The 23935-nt window shown below is 45.9% G+C and overlaps 1 protein-coding gene across 10 annotated transcripts in view; it reads left to right on the top strand.

The window, feature by feature from the left end:
• The window catches only part of GABRG1 (gamma-aminobutyric acid type A receptor subunit gamma1), a 113573-nt gene that overhangs the window by 48440 nt on the left and 41198 nt on the right, over window positions 1-23935 (top strand). For 5 of the 10 annotated variants that reach the window (XM_019481162.2, XM_059721687.1, XM_059721686.1 and 2 more), the window contains one exon: window positions 4699-4766. The exons of 4 other annotated variants lie outside the window; for them this stretch is intronic. In XM_019481162.2, the coding sequence (XP_019336707.1) occupies window positions 4699-4766 (68 nt within the window). Of the gene's footprint in view, window positions 1-2177; window positions 2860-4698; window positions 4767-23935 lie in introns of those variants that run through there. One more of the 10 variants, XM_059721688.1, reaches the window with a different exon arrangement.

Genomic DNA, 23935 nt, shown 5'->3' with positions numbered 1-23935 from the left:
GCCAGATAATGCATTTAGGAACAAAGGGTATGGGTTATTCTTATATTACAGTACAGATTGGTAGATTTTGTCTTGGAAAGTCATGGATTTAAGGTGGGATTTAGGATTTCTTATGACTGTCAACATTGTCTTTCAGTGCAATGCTGAGGCCAAAAGGGGTAATACAATTCTTAGTTATAAGAAAAGAAGAGGTACTGTATGAGTTGTAAAATTATTTTACCTCTACACAGGCACCTGTGTACACAGTACTGGTGTCCACACTCCAAGAAAGATATGAACTTACTATAAGTTCAAGTTCAAAAGAAGGCTAGTAGAAGTTGGAAAACAAGCGTTAGGTTGAGAAACTTAAGTAGATTAAGCTATTTAATATACTAGAGCTGGCTAAGAGGTAGCATAAAATCTATGCATTGTTACTTATGGGCTGCATCTAGGCAAGCAGCAGACTGTGCAGTTATTTAGTACTTGCATAAGAGTTACTGCACAGTACTGTTGCTGCACATTTTTTTTTCTGATGCTACTACACAGTAGCTTGTTACTACTGCACAGCATTGTCATTGCATGGTTCATGCCCGGCAATGCTACTGCACAGTAGCTCTTTCCTACTAGGCAGTAATGTCTCATGTAGAAGTGTCAATGGAGAAATGTTTGATAGCAGGGGACGGAAAGATAAAGCTCAATTCAAATTCAACATCAGAATGAGACATGGTTTCCCACTGGTAGCGGTGGTGAAAATGGAATACCTAAGCTGGTGGACCTCTCATCTCTTAGAGTCTTTAGAACTAAACTGAATATCTTTGTAAAAAGTTACCAATATGCTTGGATCCAGGGTGTGCAGATATGTTTTGGTTCGAAGGTTGTTTTAGTTCATGCTAGCCTTTCACTCTGGATATGAGTCTCCCTGTTCACCCCATTCATTTTTGGGGGACTTGCATATGCTCCTAACATTTACAGGTCCAAATTAAGGCAACAGTTATACAATCTCTTGATTATGGACTCTAAACCTTCAAGGGTAGAAAAAGAATTAGCTTTGATGAATAAATTGGCTTCAACTTTCTGTAATGACTGGCTGTGTTTGGAGAAGGATACTGAGTCAGGTGAGCCAGTGCTTTGAGGTAGTGCAGTAAATTTCTGACTGGTATGTGTCACTCACATACTGTTGCACTGATTGCTAGGTTTGGAATCAGAAGGAATTTCCCACCAAGTCATGTTGTCAGGCACCTTTTGGGAGTTTTCTATTTCATTTGAAGTATAGGATATAATTTACTTGTAGTGACCCACAGGACATCTCTCACCTAACATGGTTCCTGTCATGGTAGGGGTCTGGGTCATTGGTGGCACCCTAGTCTCTACTGTCTTCTATCTGTGACACAAAATTTGGGTTTCTGCAGACTAAAATATTTTGTTTGTATGAAGTCTCTAGGCTTGACATAGGGAACCTGAATGATACTTAACGGCCTGTGATATACAGAAGCTCAGACTACCATATTTACTGAAATTCAAGACTACTTTGAGTTTAAGATGACCCCCTAATAATTGTATTCTAGGTATGGAAAAATTATAAATTTGTATGGAATCTAATGATTGGACAGTTGCCTTAAATTCACCCCCCCCCCCACCACTGCCGCAGGGCAAGCAGTGGTGGTGGGGAGAGACCAAGGGCAGGGGTGTGTAGTAGCTTGACCTTTGCTCCTTGTCATCTGTCCCTCCACCACTTGCCCCCCCACTTGCAGTGACTATACTCCCTGGTTCCTGCCCCCCTGCCACTTGCCAAAGACAGAACTGCCACCATAGCCACCACTGCATAGCTGGGTAGGGACCAGAGGCAGCATATGCTCCATGACTTGGGCTGGATTGGGGCCCCAGCCTGAGCTGGTGCTATGACTGCAAGGTAAGCTGCCACAGCAGTGGTTGGGGGAGGGAGCAGTGTGGGGGTGGCAGGGATCAGAGGCTACAGGGGGCAGGTGGTGGGAGGCAGTAGCTGAAGCTGTGGCTCCAACCCTGGGTTTGGAATCTATTTATGCACCCTCCTTGCCCCACCCCCTGCTGTCAGGTTTAGGGTTGGAGTCAGAGCCACAGCTGCTGAACCCCTCCCCTCCACACATACCCTCCTCCTCTTGTACTCAAATCTGAAATAAGGGAGGAGCTTTTTTCTCCCATGTTGAATGGGAAAAAAATCTTCATTTTGGATTTGGGTAAATATGGTAAATGATCCACTGGTTCTCATTTAGCCTTAATTTCTGTGAAAATGGTGAAACTCTATTTGGATCATTCAGGAAGTGAAATCATTTTAACTGGAACTGTTTTTTGGAATCTCTTTCTCTTTCCATACACAGAGACAAGAGAGAGTCTTAATTTTTAAAATCTTCCAGCCTACTCCCACATAGTGGGAACAACAGCAAAAAGGTCATTATTCATTCTCCCTGCTCCAATGGGTGATAAGACAAAGGTAGTAAAAGTTCTTAGCAACTTGATTTGTGTCCAAAAGCTTGCAAAGAACAATTTTTCCAGCTATTTAGTTGGTCTAATATATCATATTTATCCAAAGAACCTTGTTAGCAACTTGATGGTTTTTAAATACAAATCTGTCTAATGTTGAATTCTGGCCTATGCAAGTCTCAAATGTTCACCCTGTAAACTAGCAAAAAGAAAGTTATTCCATTTCCACTGACACCTGTACAACAGATAACTTTCATAACTTTTTTTCTAGTCTCTTTTTATGACCAGGTTACGAAACGCCTGGACACAGGAGGAGGGGTGGATGTCGTATACTTAGACTTCAGGAAGGCCTTCGATACGGTATCCCACCCCCATACTGGTGAACAAGTTAAGAGGCTGTGACTTGGATGACTACACAGTCCGGTGGGTGGTGAATTGGCTAGAGGGTTGCACCCAGAGAGTCGTGGTGGATGGGTCTGTTTTGACCTGGAAGGGTGTGGGCAGTGGGGTCCCGCAGGGCTTGGTCCTTGGACCAATTCTCTTTAATGTCTTCGTCAGTGACTTGGACGAGGGAGTGAAATGTACTCTGTCCAAGTTTGCAGATGACACAAAGCTATGGGGAGAAGTGGACACACCGGAGGGCAGGGAACAGCTGCAGGCAGACCTGGATAGGCTGGACAAGTGGGCAGAAAACAACAGGATGCAGTTCAACAAGGAGAAATGCAAAGTGTTGCACCTAGGGAGGAAAAATGTCCAGCACACCTACAGCCTAGGGAATGACCTGCTGGGTGGCACGGAGGTGGAAAGGGATCTTGGAGTCCTAGTGGACTCCAAGATGAACATGAGCCGGCAGTGTGACGAAGCCATCAGAAAAGCCAATGGCACCTTATCGTGCATCAGCAGATGCATGACGAATAGGTCCAAGGAGGTGATACTTCCCCTCTATCGGGCGCTGGTCAGACCGCAGTTGGAGTACTGCGTGCAATTCTGGGTGCCGCAATTCAAGAGGGATGCGGATAACCTGGAGAGGGTCCAGAGAAGGGCCACTCGTATGGTTAAGGGCCTACAGACCAAGCCCTACGAGGAGAGACTAGAGAACCTGGACCTTTTCAGCCTCTGCAAGAGAAGGTTGAGAGGCGACCTTGTGGCTGCCTATAAGTTCATCACGGGGGCACAGAAGGGAATTGGTGAGTATTTATTCACCAAGGCGCCCCCACGGGTTACAAGAAATAATGGCCACAAGCTAGCAGAGAGCAGATTTAAATTGGACATTAGGAGGAACTTCTTCACAGTTAGAGTGGTCAAGGTCTGGAACAGGCTCCCAAGGGAGGTGGTGCTCTCCCCTACCCTGGGGGTCTTCAAGAGGAGGTTGGATGAGTATCTGGCTGGGGTCGTCTAGACCCAGCACTCTTTCCTGCTTATGCAGGGGGTCGGACTCGATGATCTATTGAGGTCCCTTCCAACCCTAACATCTATGAATCTATAAGAACTGTATTTTTTAAGTGACTGCTCCAACTGTATGGTGAACAGTTCTACTTAGCTTATGTTAGAAGATATCTTTAAAGCTATTAATTTTTGTCAAAAACTTGAGTGTGGTTCCACTGAATTTTAAAAATTAGCTTTAGAAATGTCTGACTCTTTAAATTACTTTCACTTTATGAGTTTTTAATTTTGTGTCTGAGGTGGCGTATTGATCAAGCTGATGTAGAGGCATTAATAATACTTTGGTGTGCTTTTGTTGGAATATAATTACATGGGTAGAAGAAGCCTGTGGCTAAAAGTCTTATTTTATTTTCCCTACATATCTTCAATAAGAGCTGACAGAAGAAGTTGAAAATTTACTCTGTGTGGTAAATAAACACACTCAGTCTTCAACTTCATAGTTTGTTATGCGCATATTTTTCTAAACATTTTTTCTTTCCATTTATGAATCAAGTAGGAGTTTGGATGATGGAGCTTTCTACTTTCTTCCACCTCCTTTATCATATCTTCTTAAAGTCTCAAAGTGAACCAAATACAAATAAGGTTTCCATTATGAAATATAAAACACATACTGATTAACATTTATTTAATGTAAAGGAAATGAGAGCCATATTGCATGATACTCTGTACCAAGTGAAAAAGCCTGTGTTATAAAATGACTAACCCTTTTGTATTGGATATAGAGAGTTTATTATTATTTTAATATTATAAATTACACTAAAAGTATGCAGCATTTAAGTTGATTACATTTGTATTTGTTATGATTACTGTTTTATTTAGTGAGAACCACAGTAATAGAAGCGGGTGTCTATGTTAACAGCATCGGCCCAGTTGACCCAATCAATATGGTAAGTTATGGCTATTGCCTGAAAATAGTGCATGAAAAATTTTATTATATACATATCATGAGTCAATACTCTTATTCAAATGATTTTTAAGTTGTCTTGAACTTTCACTTGCTTTCTGGGTAAATCTACACTGTTGAAAACTTGAACTGTTTTAATTTAGTGACAGAAACCGGAGACTATGATCTATTTTTAAGTATTTTGAAAATAGTAACATTTACTACAAATGTGTGATGAGATATGAAGATTGTTAGCTGCATTAAATTGATATAGTTCATTAATGTCAATGAAGCCATGTGAATTACAGAAGTTTAGGGTCTAGTCTAGTGGTCCTGTTTAGAACGTGGTCCAAGATGTGATTGCTTTTCAGCCCTATGGGCTAAGATCATGTGCTAATCAGTGCAACTCTGAAATAAAAATAGGAAGGACTGAGGTGGCATTTGGGAATGAAACTATTGCTAATGGAGTCACTTTCACTGGGACAGAAATGAAAACAATTATGAAACAAGATATTTTTTACTCGTTTCCAATTCTCAAGCAGCCTCAGTCAGCTTCTTCAAGTGAGATATATCAGTGGATCTCCACCTACTCCATGGAAAAGTATATTGATATATACCAGCTGATGACTTAGTCGATTATGTTTGAAAAAAAGGTTATTCAGGGCAGAATGAATAACAGCGCTTGTTGAAACTGTAGTTGGTCCTGTAGCATTTACTTAAAATATTGGCATGTTGTGCATAGTTTCTCTGAAAGAATATTGCTGACAGTTTTAATGAGGATTCAGTGCATGCCATCCCTTGCAGGGTGTCATCTGTACTGGCTGTTGTCTCGACCAGCACTCATAATCTAGTAGGTATCGCACACTGTGGGTATCAGGTATGAGGTCAGTTCCTTTCAGCCTTGTGCACAGTTGTACAAATCCATGGCAATCTTGCTTTTAATACAGCGAGTATATTTTTAAATAATGTAAAGGACTGGCGCATTATAATTCAAGGAACAGCTGAACTTTTATAAAGTGAAATTTACTTAAATGATTTTAAAGGGAACAAATGTATTTGCACATAATGTTTTATTGTAGCCTAGCAAACACAAACTCTCAATAAAGCAAAATGAAGCAGGAAAAGTGTAGGGAGCTTACTTAGCATGACAATAAGCACATTAGAAAACTTAGTGTTTTATGGCCTAGCATATATATACCTATCCCAATAGATTAATGAGCCTGGAGAAGAGAGTCTGTATTTCTGGTTGAGCTGTGTAGGAAGGTGTGAATATAAAGCAGCTTGGATGCCGAAGCACAGGAAAAATGGAGAGGGGGGAAGCGGTCAACTCTCCAGTTTAGCTGCAGAAAGTTTCTGCTGCCCCATCTGTCTTCATATCACAACCTCCTTTCACTGCCTTTTCACTTTCCCACCTTCTCTGGCAGCCTCTGAAGCACTGCGCAGTAGAAACAGCAATATATGGGAAGGCAGTTATCTAGAGGGAGGTGCAGACAGGCTCCTCTGCCAATTATCATAGATTCATAGATGTTAGGGTCGGAAGGGACCTCAATAGATCATCAAGTCCGACCCCCTGCATAAGCAGGAAAGAGTGTTGGGTCTAAATGACCCCAGCTAGATACTCGTCTAACCTCCTCTTGAAGACCCCCAGGGTAGGGGAGAGCACCACCTCCCTTGGGAGCCCGTTCCAGACCTTGGCCACTCGAACTGTGAAGAAGTTCTTCCTAATGTCCAGTCTAAATCTGCTCTCTGCTAGCTTGTGGCCATTGTTTCTTGTAACCCCCGGGGGCGCCTTGGTGAATAAATCCTCACCAATTCCCTTCTGTGCCCCCGTGATGAACTTATAGGCAGCCACTAGGTCGCCTCTCAACCTTCTCTTGCGGAGGCTGAAAAGGTCCAGTTTCACTAGTCTCTCCTCGTAGGGCTTGGTCTGCAGGCCCTTGACCATACGAGTTGCCCTTCGCTGTACCCTCTCCAGGTTATCCGCATCCTTCTTGAAGTGCGGCGCCCAGAATTGCACGCAGTACTCCAACTGCGGTCTGACCAGCGCCCGATAGAGGGGAAGTATCACCTCCCTGGACCTATTTGTCATGCATCTGCTGATGCACGATAAAGTGCCATTGGCTTTTCTGATGGCTTCGTCACACTGCCGGCTCATGTTCAACTTGGAGTCCACTAGGACTCCAAGATCCCTTTCCACCTCCGTGCCACCCAGCAGGTCATTCCCTAGGCTGTAGGTGTGCTGGACATTTTTCCTCCCTAGGTGCAACACTTTGCATTTCTCCTTGTTGAACTGCATCCTGTTGTTTTCTGCCCACTTGTCCAGCCTATCCAGGTCTGCCTGCAGCTGTTCCCTGCCCTCCGGCGTGTCCACTTCTCCCCATAGCTTTGTGTCATCTGCAAACTTGGACAGAGTACATTTCACTCCCACGTCCAAGTCGCTGATGAAGACATTAAAGAGTATCGGTCCAAGGACCGAACCCTGCGGGACCCCACTACCCACACCCTTCCAGGTCGAGACCGACCCATCTACCACGACTCTTTGGGTGCGACCCTCTAGCCAATTCGCCACCCACCGAACTGTGCAGTCATCCACATCACAGCCTCTTAATTTGTTCACCAGTATGGGGTGGGATACCGTATCGAAGACCTTCCTGAAGTCCAGGTATACGACATCCACCCCTCCTCCTGTGTCCAGGCGTTTCGTAACCTGGTCATAAAAAGAGACTAGGTTGGTCAGGCACGATCTGCCCGCCACAAACCCATGCTGGTTTCCCCTCAGCATAATTTGCCCTGCCGGGCTCTCACAAATGTGAGCCTTGATAATTTTTTCAAATACTTTACCAAGGATGGAGGTGAGACTGACTGGCCTATAGTTGCCTGGGTCCTCCTTCCTCCCCTTTTTGAAAATGGGGACCACGTTAGCCCTTTTCCAGTCCTCCGGGACTTGGCCCGTGCGCCACGAGCATTCGAATATTCCCGCCAGTGGCTCTGCAATGACGTCGGCCAGTGCCTTCAACACCCTCAGATGGAGCCCATCCGGGCCTGCCGACTTAAAGGCATCCAGATCTTCCAAATGACTCTGCACCACCTCAGGGTCTACGCATGGAAGTCTGGCGCCTTGCTGCTGCCTCTCTACAACCCCAGTGAGAGACTTGTCGCGCCCCTCGCTTAGGAACACTGAGGCAAAGAACTCGTTGAGGAGTTCAGCCTTGTCCCCTCTATCTGTCACCAATTGCTGCTGCCCATTTAGCAGGGGTCCTATTCCTCCCTGGGCCTTCTTTTTACTCCCAATATATCTAAAAAACAATTTCTTGTTGTCCTTTACTTGGGTTGCCATCCTCAGCTCCATGGTAGCTTTGGGCCGCCTAACTGCCTCCCTACAAGCACGAGCAGAGGAGGTATATTCATCTTTAGTGATCTCACCCTTTTTCCACTTTTTATGTGCTCCCCTTTTGGCCCTTAGGCTGCCCTGGATTTCTCTGGTCAGCCATGGAAGCCTCCTGGCCCCTTTCCCTCTTTTGCCTCGCTCGGGGATCGTCTTGCTTTGTGCCCAAAGGATTGTTTCCTTTAGGCACAGCCACCCTTCTTGGGCACCCATCCCATCAAAACTCCTACTCTGCAGTGCTTCCTTGACTAATCGCCTGAGTGCAATGAGATCAGCTTTCCTAAAGTCTAGCACTTTCACCCTACTAGTTACCTTACCCACTCGCCGTCTTATGTTGAATTCTATCATAAGGTGATCACTGTCTCCCAGATAGCTACCGATTTGGAGGTCCCCTATCATGTCATCTCCTGTTGCCAATACCAGATCCAGTATGGCATTCCCCCTAGTGGGACCATACACCTCCTGTGTCAGGTGGAGGTCCTGTACACAAGTTAGAAAGCTGCGTGAGCGATGGGACCTTGCTGTCTGCGTCTCCCAGCAGATGTCCGGGTAGTTTAGGTCCCCCATGACTACCGCCTCTTTAGCTTTTATGGTCTCCGAGAGTTGCCTCAGGAGCCCCGCATCTATTTCTTCCCCTTGGTGTGGGGGTCTGTAACAGACCCCTACCACCAAATCCCTTTCTCCTTGCCCCCCATGTAGCCTAACCCACAATCCTTCTACTTCCTCAGCCTCGGATTCTGTCTTGATGAGGGTTGATGTATATTGCTCACTGACATAAAGTGCAACCCCCCCCCCTTTCTTCCCCGACCTGTCCTTTCTGTACAATCTATAGCCCTCAATATGTACCGCCCAGTCATGGGATGAATCCCACCAGGTCTCTGTTAGCCCCACTAAGTCATAGGTGTTTAGTGCAAGCAGGAGCGCTAGTTCATCCTGCTTGTTCCCCATGCTCCTAGCATTAGTATATAGGCACTTGAGCCCTGCGACTGGTGCCTTTGTTGCCCCCCCGCTCCCAGTCCCATGGGGACCATTGTTTCTTACCTTCTTGTTCCTTACCTGTTCTGTTGTGCTGGCCTCCCCATGGCTTTCAGTTTCCCAATGTTCTCCTTCTTCAGGCTGGGCTGTCCTTGTGGGTGCCACATGGTTTGGTGGTCCACAGCTTCCCCTGCCCTCGTACTCCCCTCCCCCCGACGAGCCTAGTTTAAAGCCCACCGGAGGAGATCCGCCAACCTAGAAGAAAACACACGCTTACCTTTGGGGGACAGGTGAAGCCCATCCCAGCTGAGCATGTCCCTCGTCGTGATGTGCGGGTCATGGTCCAGGAAACCGAAGCCTGCCTCGAGACACCACTGCCGAAGCCGCCAGTTGGTCTCTCGGATGCAGTTCTCCTGCCGTCTTCCTCGTCCGGTCACTGGTAGGATGGAAGAGAAAACCACCTGGGCACCGAACTCCTTCAGCACGCCGCCCAGAGCACAGTAGTCCGCCATCAAGTGATCGGGGGTTCTCCTGGCCGCATCATTAGTACCCACATGGACTAGGACCATGGGGTAATAATCGGTGGGCTTGATCCTGGCCTGGATTACCTCCGTCACATCCCGAATCTTTGCTCCAGGGAGGCAGCATACCTCTCGTGCCGAGGGGTCCTGACGACAGATGGGTCCTTCCGTACCTCTCAGGATGGAGTCTCCTATGACGAGCACACGTCGCCTCTTCCTCTGGGTCATCGTGGATCTCTTGATCTGTTTGGGGTGTGAAGAACGGGGTGTTTCTTCGTGCCCAAGGGTGTCCTCCTCCCCTTCCATCTCCTGCAGGGTCGCCAGGGCCTCGTACCTGTTCACCAGTCGGACTGGAGAAGCTGGTACCGGTTCTCTGCGTGCCGCTCCGGTCCTGGCTGTGACCGTCTGCCACTCTGCTGTGGAGGGTATTCCCCGGGGTGCTTCTTCCTTTGGTGCCTGGGCCTGCAGGGAAAGGAAATAACTGTCAATTTCATCCTCCGCCTCCCTGATCCCCCTCAGCCTGCTAACCTCCTCCCGGAGCTCCCTCACCTGCGCCTCCAGGGCCCTAAGATGGGCACCTGCTGGACAGGTGTGAGGGCCCCCAATCTCTGCCCCCCCCGGCCCTGCTGGGGATCCCCCACAGGCCAGGAGGTAGGGGGACATCAGCTCCCCCATGGGCTCGGTCTGGGTGGAGGCCTCAGACCTGCCCCGGGTAGCCTTGTCCCCCTGGGCAGAGGCCCTAGCAGCACTCCTCGTAGACACCATTCTACAAGCTGCTGTTTGTAGACCTGCGCGGTGTCTACGCCCTACCCCTACAGGAGTCCTACTCCTGGCCCTCCTGGCCCGCCCTCCGGCGCGAACGCCCACGCAAACGCCGGCGTGCTCTTACAGAGCGCGCCTGTTTGCGCGCTCTGTTTGCGCTGCGCGGCTCGGGAGCGCGGCTCCCTACCGGCTCAGCTATATGGGACCCGGGGGGCTTCCCCTCCGGATCCGGCTCAGCTGCGCCGGGTCCCTCCGCCCCACTTACCTTCGGGGGATCAGCTGCTGCTGCCCCCGCTGCTGATTCCTCTGTTGTTGCTGCTGCCGCCGCCGCCTCCGGTCAGTTGGTTGGTAAGAAGGGCACACGTGCGTGCGGGACACACGTGTGCTGCCTCCTCTCCTTCCCGCTGCTGGTTCCCGAGTGCTGGGAACTACGTCACTCCGTGGCTTTTAAAGCCCGCGGTTTGAATTACCCGCCCCGCTCCAACGGCCAATCAGACGCCCCGGGCTACCCGGAAGTGCCTGCCGGCAGTTCTGCCTCTACGCTCCCCCGCTGGGGGGATCCGCTGCCACAGGAGCCTGCTCCCCCCAAGGGTTAGCCCCGGGGGTGCCCCCTGGCCTACTTATCAACGTAAGTGAGCAATGATATCAAGAACTGTTAGGGTGTGGAGGAAAAGTGCACAGCCACCAGCAACTGGATGTCAGGTGGGGGACAGTAGGACAAGAAGAAGGTGTGAGTTAAGGACATTTTGGAAAGGTTGAACTCTTAGGGATACAGAGTAGAAAAGTGAGAAGACTGGGTTTGGGTGGCTGGGATTGTCTCACCTGATTATTGTTGTTATTTTCTATAATGAAATTGTGAGCAAATGTTGATTAGAGAGCCTTCGGAAATAGCAAGTAATCCATTCAACCAATATTGATCTTTGCTAGATATTTTCAGCAGTTAAAAATGTTGCTGAAGAAGCCCAAAACTGCTAGCAAATATTTTAGCACTTGGTCTCTTTTCTGAATGTTCAATCTTCCTTTTTTTCTTTTCTTTGTATTTTTTGTTTAACATTTCAACGTTCTTACTCGCAAAGATTTCTGACTGTAGCATATAGTACTAACTGAAGGCCACTATGATGGATTGTTTCTATTAAAATGGGTATTTCTTTATCCCATGTATAGTCCTATTTCTATCAGTAAGTCTACTTAGTGGCATAGGATACTATGTAACACAATGGGGTATGAAAATATGGCTTTGAAGGGACTGTCTGTATGTTTTTGACTTTTATATTTCAAGGCCAGGTTCTGTTTTATTTACTCATTCTATTAAGCAATTACTCACATAAGCAACATTCATCAATATAAAGGGCAGTAGTGTTCCACTCTGACCCATGTCAAATGTTACTTCAACTACAAATATGAAATTAAAATAACCATCCCATTTAATTTTTGAAAGGTACTAATAGGGTGCCCTGCTATCTGTAAAATAAATAGATCCCTTACTAGATAAAGGAAAATCTGATAAGATTAGTGACAGACAAATCCTGATTTAAACAAACAGCACCAACAAAGCCACCTATTCAAATGCACCCTGTTTTTCAAATCTTTTCAAATTAGCAGAGAACTACATGGCAAATTAAAATATGGTCCAATTCCAACTTTTTAGTCTGTCCTTTACAGAAAGCTACTGCTTTCACTAGGCTTGGACATCAGTAACCTGGATATAAAGGGGTACTTATAACATGGGTAACTAATAATTTTATAAAGTATATTGATTAATGTATTAATTTATTTGTATGAATTTGCAAATAATTCTTTCCAGGGGTTTTTAATATTTTTTAAAAGTGACAATCTCAAATTGTTAACAGGGAAACTGTGGGCTGGAAGCTTAATGCCCTTTCCCATGCAGGTTGTTAATTTTCTTGCAAGTGGTTCCAAAGGAGTTCTAGGGTCTGAACCAATATTTTTATGCAATTCCATCAGAAGCAGGACTCTGTTATGCCTTATTACTGGTGGTGACCAGTTATGTGCCATGGGAGCATAGATGTGCTAGTCATAATCAGACAGTTGATCTTTAAGGATAGTATCTCACTTTGACACACATAGATAACTGATATTTCAAGTGTAGACCAGCCAGGAAATGTAACACTTAAATCCCCTCTAATGTATGTAGCTCTTGCACCAGGAAAAGACAAATGATTTCAATATGTGAGAATAGCTAGAAGTTTAAAAAAGACGAATGTATTAATGTGTCCAATCCCCAATTCTGTTTTAGACCCCAGAGTCTCATATTCTATTAGATCTCATAAATAGATATGGGATTGTTTTGAGTATTTGGTGTTACACACTTAGTAGGGAAGGCAAGTTAGCTAGTATTCAAGTGTTTGTGCCAAATAAATATTGAACTGTCTTTCTTCAAAAAAATATGCTAATTACAAGGAAAAAGTTTTCATTTAAATATTCTGATTTCCTTCTTTATCACTTAATCATAAGTGGAGCATGAGGCACTAAACCTATTTATCTTACTTAGAAGAGTGCATTAAGGTCTGCAAGCATGAGTAAATAACTGAAGTTTAGAAATCTAGTGTTGGTCCTTGTGGTTCATTTAATTAATCGTCCATATTCCTCTACCTGTAGGCGTTTCTTGCACTCATGACAAACTGCAAAGAGAAACATGAGTGATTTTAATGAGAAAATGTACACTGAAAAATACTGAGGGCTGTATTATCATCTTACTTGGAGTCTGGCAGTACTGCTTCCACAATATGTAACCCAGATCCACATAGCGTGCTGGTTTGTGTCTGTCTAGCTGTCTTTGTTTCTTAAGCCCATAGCCACTTTTTTTTTGTTTTGTTAATAGATGTGTTTTTACATAAGGCAGTAGAGGCTCATGCTTTCAGATCTACTGGTTTGATCCATTTTACTGAACACTCAGGGCTGTCAGATTGCAAATACACTTACACAACTTCATATAAATTTGTAATCCTATCATTGTGCTTCTTTTAGAATAAATCATATAAAGCATAACTTAGTGCCCTTAAAAGTGTGTGAGAGCGCGCATGCATTGGTAACTTTTGTCATTTTCTGCTACCCTCCTTCCTTCATCCTCTCTCTTTCCCTCTTTATTGTGCTTCTCTCTTCCTTTCCTTATTGAAGCATCTTCCACACCTTTACTCCATGCCTCAGGGCATAGTTTGCTGAAGACACTATCTCTTCCCTTTGAGGGAACTTTCCAGTTTTAGTTGCCAATATACTTCTGGAATTTAGTGCCTGGGTTACAACTGACCACAAAAAACACTGTTTTGAACTGCTATCACCTGCAGGTTGTGTCTTAGTCATGTAAAATATATTAATTCGTGTAAAATATATTAATTCAATGAAATAGGCTTCTTGATTCTGATTTGAAGGGACATGCTGACTTAAAAATAACAGGATTTTCCTGTCAGGAATTTTACTTATTTTTACATGTGACACTGAATGTTGCTAAAGAAATGTTGTTGAAGAAGAAAATGGAGCAAAACATTTGTCTGTCTTTTCCAGTTTGTTAGTTTGTACATATGATAGCAATGTTTGTATTGTCAGTTTAATTGTTTTCAGTGCAGAAACAAAATTACTGCTCTACAAAGATGGTTATACAATCAATCTAGAAGACATAATACTTGAATATTTTTATAATTAAAGTTTTTGAAAAGTTTATTAGGTTTTTCTGGATGTCTTTGTTACTGTTCAGTCTGCTTATATGCCATGATGTAGTAAGAAGCAGCTTCTTTCTGTAGCAGAACATATTGCTAAAGTAACATCATACAAACCGCTCTCTGTTTTGAATTGCATAACAGAAGGGTACATATTTTAAAGGATATTTGATTTTTTTTTCTTAATTTCGTTTCTCTTTTTGGCTGATGTACACTATCCTGGCATGAAGAAAGTCTGTGAAAGTATGTGAGACTAACAGATTTGGGATCCAGGGGTGGCTTTGATATCTCCTGGTCACTATGTAGCTCCTGCCCTACTATTGCTCTTTAGATACCATCTCTTCTTTCTCTTTCCTGCCATGGCTTTCTGGTATCCTTTTATTGGGAGAAAGTGAGACTGTTCCAGGGTCCCAGAGTGAGTCCTTGTCTACTCTCAATCTTTAGATTCCTCCTGAAGCCCACTGATTCCCATCTTGTCCTTAGGTACTAGGTGAGGCCTTCCCAGCCTGTCCATGGTCTACTTTAGCACACTAATCCCCTTACGGGATAAATTTGTGGCCTCCAACCTCCCCTGTAGCTGTGCCTGTGCCTCGCAGATGTTATCATTTAATCACTTTAACAGGCATTTTGTCCCCAGGACAATATCAGGCCTCGGCTGCCATAGCAGTGTCTTTGTTGTTTCAGCAAAGCCTTGCCCTATCATCTTATTGCTGGTAGCCCTGCAATATGTGTTCTTAGTCTATGGGTCCCTGGCTGCCTATTCCCCTGCAGCCAGCCCCTAATGGGCAGCTTCCCCTGATCCTTCTCTGCAAGCTGGGTATCTCCCTGCTGCTGCTTCTCCCTTAAAGTAACAGGAGTCTCTGGCTCTATTACAAAGACATTCATCAGAATTTGTCGGTGCTGGATTCCAGTATATAATTTAGGGAAGGTTTGCATAAAGTTTAAATCGCGTGGACATATTAATTATTCCCCTTTGCACAGAAGGTGGTTTTAGATATCATTGGTTTCTGTGGCACCCACAGACTCCGAATGCTTGCATAAGTGTTTTCCACATAATGTACAAGTATGGTGTGTGTGATGCAACAGTCTCAACAGATTACAGATAAGTACATCTGTACCCACCTGGCTTCGTCCCGGGCATCCTTAATTCGAGTGCTCGCTGGTACTCACTTTGCCGTTGCAGATGGCCTTATGGGAGATCTTCACAAGCGCTGCAAACTGCCCCTTCTCGTCTGCCACGACTTTGAATCTTTCAGTAGGTGGAACTTCGTGCGGCGTGGTTGCCCTCGTTGGCCACCTGCAACTCTGATGTCTTCTGCGAGGCTCCTCCTCTCCTGCACCTCGCCCTTTACCCAGCCTGGCAGGTCCTGGTTGCTTCCGTGACCGACCTCACGCTCCCCTGAATTCCCAAACAATAAGCCCTACCGCTCACTCTCTCAGTCTTCTTGCCTCCACTCCACCTCAACCCCTTCTGACATGGGGAAACATAAAACACCCTTCTCAACGAAAAAAACAAACAATGAATCCCAAGAGAGGCATCACCCAGCCCCTATTGGGCTTCCTTGTGGAGCACAGATAGCCCCTCTACACCTCCGCTTGTTGACAGAGCCCCTTGTATGTGGCCTCGCTCTGTGGCCTTGCTCCACCTACCCAGGCTCAGAGCTACTCTCCCTCCTGTTTCCCACTGTCATGACCCTCTCTCTGGATCTCCTTGGAGCCGCTGCCCTCTCTCTGGGTCTTTGCTTTGCAGCAGCCCTCTCTCTGGGTCTTTGCTTCGTGGCTTCCCTCTTTCTAGGTCTTCCCAGCGTGGCTGCCCTCCCTCTGGGTCTTCCCAGGTCCGTTCGCCTCCCCGTGCCCTGGGTGCTCCTACCGGCTCATCTCCAGGCTTGCCTGCAGCTGTTACTTTGGCTCTGGGTGCTGCCTCACCGCCGGGTTCCTCTGCCCCTCCGCAGCCAGTGCGCACAGTCTCCTCCGGCGTCCCACGCCTCCGGCTAGCCTCACCAACAAGGCCCTCTCCCGGTGTCCACGCGCCCCCGCTCCCTCTCACTGCCGGCCCTTTAGTTTCTGCTGGCCAGTGATTGGGGGTGACGTCATCTGCTGGCCGCAGCTGACTAAAGGCGTGGTCAATGCCTCGCACGGGCTTTCCCCGCTGTCCCCGCTCCTCCTTCTGTCCTGCTGTGAGTAATTTTTCTTTCTTTACTTTCACTTTCCCTGTTTTACCTCCGGCTCCTGGCCCTGGGGTTCCCCTCATGGGCTTGGGAGTCCCCTGGTTTGCCTTTCCCTGCAACAACATCGTTTCATGATTTCTGTGATGTGTACTACAAAGGTGCAAGTTTCTGTTGGTATGGAATTTGTGCTCTAATATGCACTGAGTCTAATTCTTGTACCCAAAGAAGGTCACTTATCAGGGTATTTGCATGAACCTACATAGGGCTGTATAGGACATCTTTTCTCTCATACAAGAAGAAGGCTGGGATGCAAAGCTACTCTGGGGCTGATAGTAAAAATTCTGTGCATTGCAATCTTGAATGCATCTCTGTGAAGGTGTTTTACCTAGTTGATCTGTATACATCTATGCATGTTACTAGCTATCTCTCCCCTCAGTTGAGTTTTTGTGTCAATTGGCATCATTATTCTTTACAAAGTATGATGTATGCACCAATGGGTTCTTCGGTGGCTGCTGAGACCAATGCACGAGTGACAGTCCTGCCCACAGGTAGGACACAGACCCCCACACCAAGGGGAAGAAATAGATGCGGGGCTCCTGAGGCAACTCTCGGAGACCATAAAAGCTAAAGAGGCGGTAGTCATGGGGGACATAAACTACCCGGACATCTGCTGGGAGACGCAGACAGCAAGGTCCCATCACTCACGCAGGTTTCTAACCTGTATACAGGACCTCCACCTGACACAGGAGGTGCATGGTCCCACTAGGGGGAATGCCATACTGGATCTGGTATTGGCAACAGGAGATGACATGATAGGGGACCTCCAGATCGGTAGCCATTTGGGAGACAGTGATCACCTTATAATAGAATTCAACATAAGACGGCGAGTGGGTAAGGTAACTAGTAGGGTGAAAGTGCTAGACTTTAGGAAAGCTGATCTCAATGCACTCAGGCGATTAGTCAAGGATGCACTGCAGAGTAGGAGTTTTGAAGGGATGGGAGCCCAAGAAGGGTGGCTGTGCCTAAAGGAAATGATCCTTCGGGCACAAAGCAAGACAATCCCTGAGTGAGACAAAACAGGGAAAGGGGCCAGGAGGCTTCCATGGCTGACCAGAGAAATCCAGGGCAGCCTAAGGGCCAAAAGGGGAGCACATAAAAAGTGGAAACAGGGTGAGATCACTAAAGATGGATATACCTCCTCTGCTCGTGCTTGTAGAGAGGCAGTTAGGCGGGCCAAAGCTACCATGGAGCTGAGGATGGCAACCCAAGTAAAAGACAACAAGAAATTGTTTTTTTAGATATATTGGGAGTAAAAGGAAGGCCCAGGGAGGAATAGGACCCCTGCTAAATGGGCAGAAACAATTGGTGACAAATAGGGGGGACAAGGCTGAACTCCTCAACGAGTTCTTTGCCTCAGTGTTCCTAAGTGAGGGGCACAACAAGTCTCTCACTGGGGTTGTAGAGAGGCAGCAGCAAGGCGCCAGACTTCCATACGTAGATCCTGAGGTGGTGCAGAGTCATTTGGAAGAACTGGATGCCTTTAAATCAGCAGGCCCGGATGGGCTCCATCCGAGGGTGCTGAAGGCACTGGCCGACATCACTGCAGAGCCACTGGCAGGAATATTCAAACGCTTGTGGCTCACGGGCCAAGTCCCGGAGGACTGGAAAAGGGCTCACCATTTTCAAAAAGGGGAGGAAGGAGGACCTGGGCAACTATAGGCCAGTCAGTCTCACCTCCATCCTTGGTAAAGTCTTTGAAAAAATTATCAAGGCTCACATTTGTGAGAGCCCGGCAGGGCAAATTATGCTGAGGGGAAACCAGCACGGGTTTGTGGCGGGCAGATCGTGCCTGACCAACCTAGTCTCTTTCTATGACCAGGTTACGAAACGCCTGGACACAGGAGGAGGGTTGGATGTCGTATACTTAGACTTCAGGAAGGCCTTCGATACGGTATCCCATCCCATACTGGTGAACAAGTTAAGAGGCTGTGATGTGGATGACTGCACAGTCCGGTGGGTGGCGAATTGGCTAGAGGGTCACACCCAAAGAGTCGTGGTGGATGGGTCGGTCTCGACCTGGAAGGGTGTGGGCAGTGGGGTCCCGCAGGGCTTGGTCCTTGGACCGATACTCTTTAATGTCTTCATCAGCGACTTGGACAAGGGAGTGAAATGTACTCTGTCCAAGTTTGCAGATGACACAAAGCTATGGGGAGAAGTGGACACGCCGGAGGGCAGGGAACAGCTGCAGGCAGACCTGGATAGGTTGCACAAGTGGGCAGAAAACAACAGGATGCAGTTCAACAAGGAAAAATGCAAAGTGCTGCACCTAGGGAGGAAAAATGTCCAGCACACCTATAGCCTAGGGAATGACCTGCTGGGTGGCACAGAGGTGGAAAGGGATCTTGGAGTCCTAGTGGACTCCAAGATGAACATGAGCCGGCAGTGTGACGAAGCCATCAGAAAAGCCAATGGCACTTTATCGTGCATCAGCAGATGCATGACGAATAGGTCCAGGGAGGTGATACTTCCCCTCTATAGGGCGCTGGTCAGACTGCAGTTGGAGTACTGCATGCAATTCTGGGCGCCACACTTCAAGAAGGATGTGGATAACCTGGAGACGGTCCAGAGAAGGGCAACTCGTATGGTCAAGGGCCTGCAGACCAAGCCCTATGAGGAGAGACTAGAGAAACTGGACCTTTTCAGCCTCCGCAAGAGAAGGTTGAGAGGCGACCTTGTGGTTGCCTATAAGTTCATCATGGGGGCACAGAAGGGAATTGGTGAGTATTTATTCACCAAGGCGCCCCCGGGGGTTACAAGAAACAATGGCCACAAGCTAGCAGAGAGCAGATTTAGACTGGATATTAGGAAGAACTTCTTCACAGTTCGAGTGGCCAAGGTCTGGAACGGGCTCCCAAGGGAGGTGGTGCTCTCCCCTACCCTGGGGGTCTTCAAGAGGAGGTTAGATGAGTATCTAGCTGGGGTCATCTAGACCCAGCACTCTTTCCTGCTTATGCAGGGGGTCGGACTCGATGATCTATTGAGGTCCCTTCCGACCCTAACATCTATGAATCTATGAATCTATGACACACCCATGTACTAGCAAGGCTCTGAATCCAAGCAGCAGGTTCTTTCCTTCTCTGATGCCGATCATCACAAAACCTGATCTAGTCTGCCTCTCAGTTCCTTGCTCCATCTGCAGGCTGACTTTGCCAACCAGAACATCGTTCTGCACTCATAGAGCTTCCAAAGGATTTTAAGTCATCTTGCCTGCATCCTGAAATCTGCATAGCAGTCTTCCTCTCTTTCTAGACTCTTCTCTAGCTTCATAATACAGCACGTTCTTCAGGGTCCTGTGGCCCAGCATTCACTTGACATTACGAAGCCACCTGGGTTTTTCATACTAATCCAAGTTCCCATGGATGATATACCAGCATGATTTAACACTTCCACATTTGCCACCCTGTCTTGCCATCTTATTTGAAGAATTGTATGCAGGCATCTGATATGAAAGTGGTGTGTGTAGTCTTTTGGTATGTTTGTATGCAAGTCATCTGTATTTCTGAGCCTTATAGAAGAATGGAAAAAACACATGCCTCTAGGATGATATCTGGAACTGGTTCTGAAGAGCATTGGTGCATGGTAACACTCTTCTTCAAGCTTATTGCTAGGCCCATGCATTTTCGTGTCATGGTGCAGAAAATGCAACCTTCTTCTGCCAGACTTTCCTTGGCCTCGGCTTCATGCAACAGAACCCAGGTGATTTGGTTAAGCCATGGAATTGGCGTGTTCTGGTGTTTGGAGGGAGATGTGACAAAGCTTTTTAACTAGCATATATGTAAAATATGTTCTGGCCTCGCTATCATTGTTCATCCAGAACTACCATGGAAATAATTACCCACTTCTTCTGAAGTAACAGAAGTTGGGGGAAAGGGAATTCAGGGGCAGTTTCATGATTTAGAACAATTATTTTAGAGTGTTATTTCATAGCACAGCTAACTGTATATTTAATCTTGCCACACTACACAGTGGAAGGGCATGCAAGTAATGTCAGGGAGCAGGGAAAACAAGATATGGTTTTAATAAGAATGGTCAATTATTTCACTAGGGCCTTGTTAGGAACTAGACCATGAGTGGTCAGGGGAGGCCACCTAATATGTGGGCAAAGTCCAAGGGTCAGATTCCTAGAGAGCCAGGGTTTCAAAGCTAGAGTCAGGGGGAACCAGCACCTGGTGCTGAGGTCAGGGTAAGCTAGGAATCCAACCTGGCATCAGGAGTCAGAGCCATGTCAGGCTACACCAGAGCTGTAGTTCAGGTATGCCAAGGTTCAGAGCTGGAGTCAGAATATACCAGGAGTCCAACCCAAAATCAGGAGCCAGAGTCAAGTCAGAGTGAACCACAGCCAGAGCCAGAGGCAGAGTATACCAAAGTTAAGAGCTGGAGTCAGAGTATACCAAAAGCCAGAACTGAAATGAGAAACCTGAGCCAAGTCAGGGTGAGCCAAGGGTCAAGATTAGAGATCTCAGAAGTAATGCTAGGAAGCATGGGAGGGTCAGAAACAAGTACCTGAGTCTTTGCCCAGACATTACTGTAAGCTGGGTCTAGCTTTCAAGGGCTAGAGGGGTGAGGTCTTTTACTTGTGGCTGCAGGGGATTGGATACCCTGTTGCCCCACTAGTATTAGGTGGACCCAGGGCACTGATCAGGGCTCCCTGCAGGTGGCACCTGTTTCTCTGCAGCCTCAGGTATCAACTGACCTAATCATCTGATTGTGACTGTCTGGGCCAAGAACTCTGATCTGGTCTCATTACAGGCATGTATATATCATGACTGAACAAAACACATTTTTAATAGTCCAATTTATTTAAATGGATGCAATGATCTTACCAAAATTTATTGGTTGACTCTCACACTTTTATTTCAGTTATGTAACCTGTAGTTTTGGATCTACTTTTATTTTAATGGTGGTTTATTTTACTTGCATGTAAATTAAGATGGCACTATTTTATTCCTCTTTTTATGTTTGTATAATACAGTTATGTATATGCAGGAGCCTACCAGACTGGAATAAATTCCTGGAACTTACAGTTTATTTTCTTCATTATTTCTCAACATTTCTGAACCTTTTTTAGCTTTTGAAACCTTTGACGTGTGACTTCTGTAGGCTATCCATTGAAGACTAATGTGCAGCAAGCTAAAGGCTACACTTTGAAGGATAGCACCATTATTTTTAATAAGGTAGCAAAAAGTTTTGGTACTTCAAAGACTCAAAGGGTATCTGAAATGTTACTTCACTAGACGCATTGCATGGCTAGGCCAGTACTGGCTTAGTTTTTTCTCCTCTTATTTTATCAATTACAGTTTTGAACTTCAGTCCCTGCAGATGGTCACTTTTAAATATCTTTAACTCTTAAATTCCATTTTATTCCTAAAGTATAATCATTGACAATAATTTATTTATAAAGAATTGATAAGCTTTGAACACATCAGTATGAAGGAGTATTGTAAAAATGTCCAGATATAGATGATCAGATTTTGCCTTGCCTCCATATAATATTCTTTTAGTCTAGTGCTGAGGGAATTTGACTGTGGCAGAGAAAAGACACCCGCTACTAGAAGATACTTACTGGAGGACACAGAGCAGTCTGGATGGCAGCTGGAGACAGAACTGACAACATTGAATACTGAGGGGGAAACCCAGGCCCCAGCATAGACATGCTTTATGAGCGCATGCCAACACTGATTGACAGGGTAGAACTTGAGTGAGGAGATAGGAACAGCCTGGAAGGAGACCACAGGGGGACCAGAAGTGAATTCCTGGTGAGGAAAAGAAAATTGTGAAGCCTCAGCCTAAAAAGGTTGGGAACCCCTGCCCTTAGAAGCTAGAAGTGGCATGCCAAGTTGTCCTCCCAGAAGGGCACCGAAACAGCCAGCCGTGACGAGAAGCGTAAACGCTCAGCCAAAGAACAGCATGATAAATTACAGTGACAAAACATTTTTTATGCTTTTAGTGAAAATAAACGTTTGTAAAGATTATTTTAATTTACAGTTCCATAAATGTATGTTAAAACACCAGATATAGAAAGAACCATGGTCAAAAGATACAATTGCTTCAGGTATTCAGTTATCCTGTACTGACATGGCAATACTCCATGCATTAATTGCATTTATAACTGAGATGTTGGATGGTTTACTGAATTAACTGCAATGAGTAGAAAATAACCTATGCAATGGGTGCAAGATAACCAGTTAGAATGAAAAGTGATACTTGGAAAGAAAGAGCAGTCTGCATCAGTTGTAGGGAGTAAAGGCTTAACTCTGCAATCACTCAAGCCCCTGGAACATATTCTTTAATAGTCCAATGACATATGATCCCTGATCCCAACAGTTGGGTCTTCTGCTATGCCACACGTGTATGTCAGGAGGTGGGATTTTGGGATTGGGGATCAGATCCCAATACAGCCATTACTACTTGCCACATTTAGAGCCAACAATAAGCTGATTGTTGGCCCTGCCAGACTGTCCCATGTCCCATTTGGGAACCAGAGCTGTCCAGGAACTGGGGCCAACAGTCAGCTAATTGTTGGCCCCAATCCCAGACAGTCCCATGTCCAGTTCATCTGGGGCTGTCAAAGTAGACAGTCATCGGCCCTAGCCAGTTTTTTTCGACCTTGGACAGTCCCAGGTTAGAGACCTGAGGCTGTCCTGGCTGGGGCTAACAATCACCTGACTGTTGAAACCCCACACCAAGCAGCTAGGCATTGGAGGAGGAGAGGCTTCCAGCAGGAGGTAGCTTTTAGCTTCTTCTACAGGGATGTTAAGCCCCACATCCAGCAGTTCTGGGTAGATTGACTGGCATGAGGGAACAGATGCTGCCAGATCTGGCAGCGTGGTCAGATCTGCCTGGCATGGGGTTTAAAGTCCCTGACAGGCAGAAGCCTCTTCTCCCCTGCACTGGCCAGCCTAGCCAGAGGTGCCCAGTGAGGGGTTTGAGGAAGAGTTGAAATATAAAATGGGAAAAGTCAACACATTAAATAGAACCTGCATGCCATAGTGCCCCAAGTCTGCTCTTAAAAAAGTGAATGTTGTCTTATACAAGAAACACAAATATAAATCAGAAGACTGTCCAAGCACAGCAACTCACCATTGGATATTAGGACTAAATGAAACCCTCAGGATTTGGCTCATGATGGCTTTTTGAGTTGAACTTTGTAGGCACTGGCAGTAGACCAGTCCTTGCAGCTTTACTTGGAAGTTGGAGTGCAATGTTCTCTAAGGGGATCATGCCATAGTAAAAAGAATCTTTTAACCTGCCATAGTGAGGGGTGAGAGAAACGAAGAATAAGCGTGTGCCCATATTTGTGATTTTTATCAGGAATAAGAATTAAAGTGTATAAACACTTAGAACACTGAACCTAAAACACGTGTGTGGCTTCACTGAGCATATTTTATGCAAATCTGTAATTGCTTTCAGAAAAGAGTTTCTCACAATGCTCTTTTCTTATATCAGGTCAAAAGTGCAAACATTTGCTCAGTTCCTGAATACTCTCTTGGCTTTAAAAGTCCAAGCATTCTTTTCTTTTCTTTTCTTCTTTAAAATTGAGCTCAGTAATACATTTTTCCAGTTTGCTTTTCTTGGTTAGGAAAGATTAACTTTAGGTATTTTGATGCCTGTCAGCATTAATAGTTCTT

This window comes from Alligator mississippiensis, chromosome 2, assembly GCF_030867095.1.
Source record: "Alligator mississippiensis isolate rAllMis1 chromosome 2, rAllMis1, whole genome shotgun sequence".
Lineage (NCBI taxonomy): Eukaryota > Metazoa > Chordata > Crocodylia > Alligatoridae > Alligator > Alligator mississippiensis.
The sequence above is the reverse complement of the archived record's forward strand: the minus strand, read 5'-3'. Positions and strand labels throughout refer to the sequence as shown.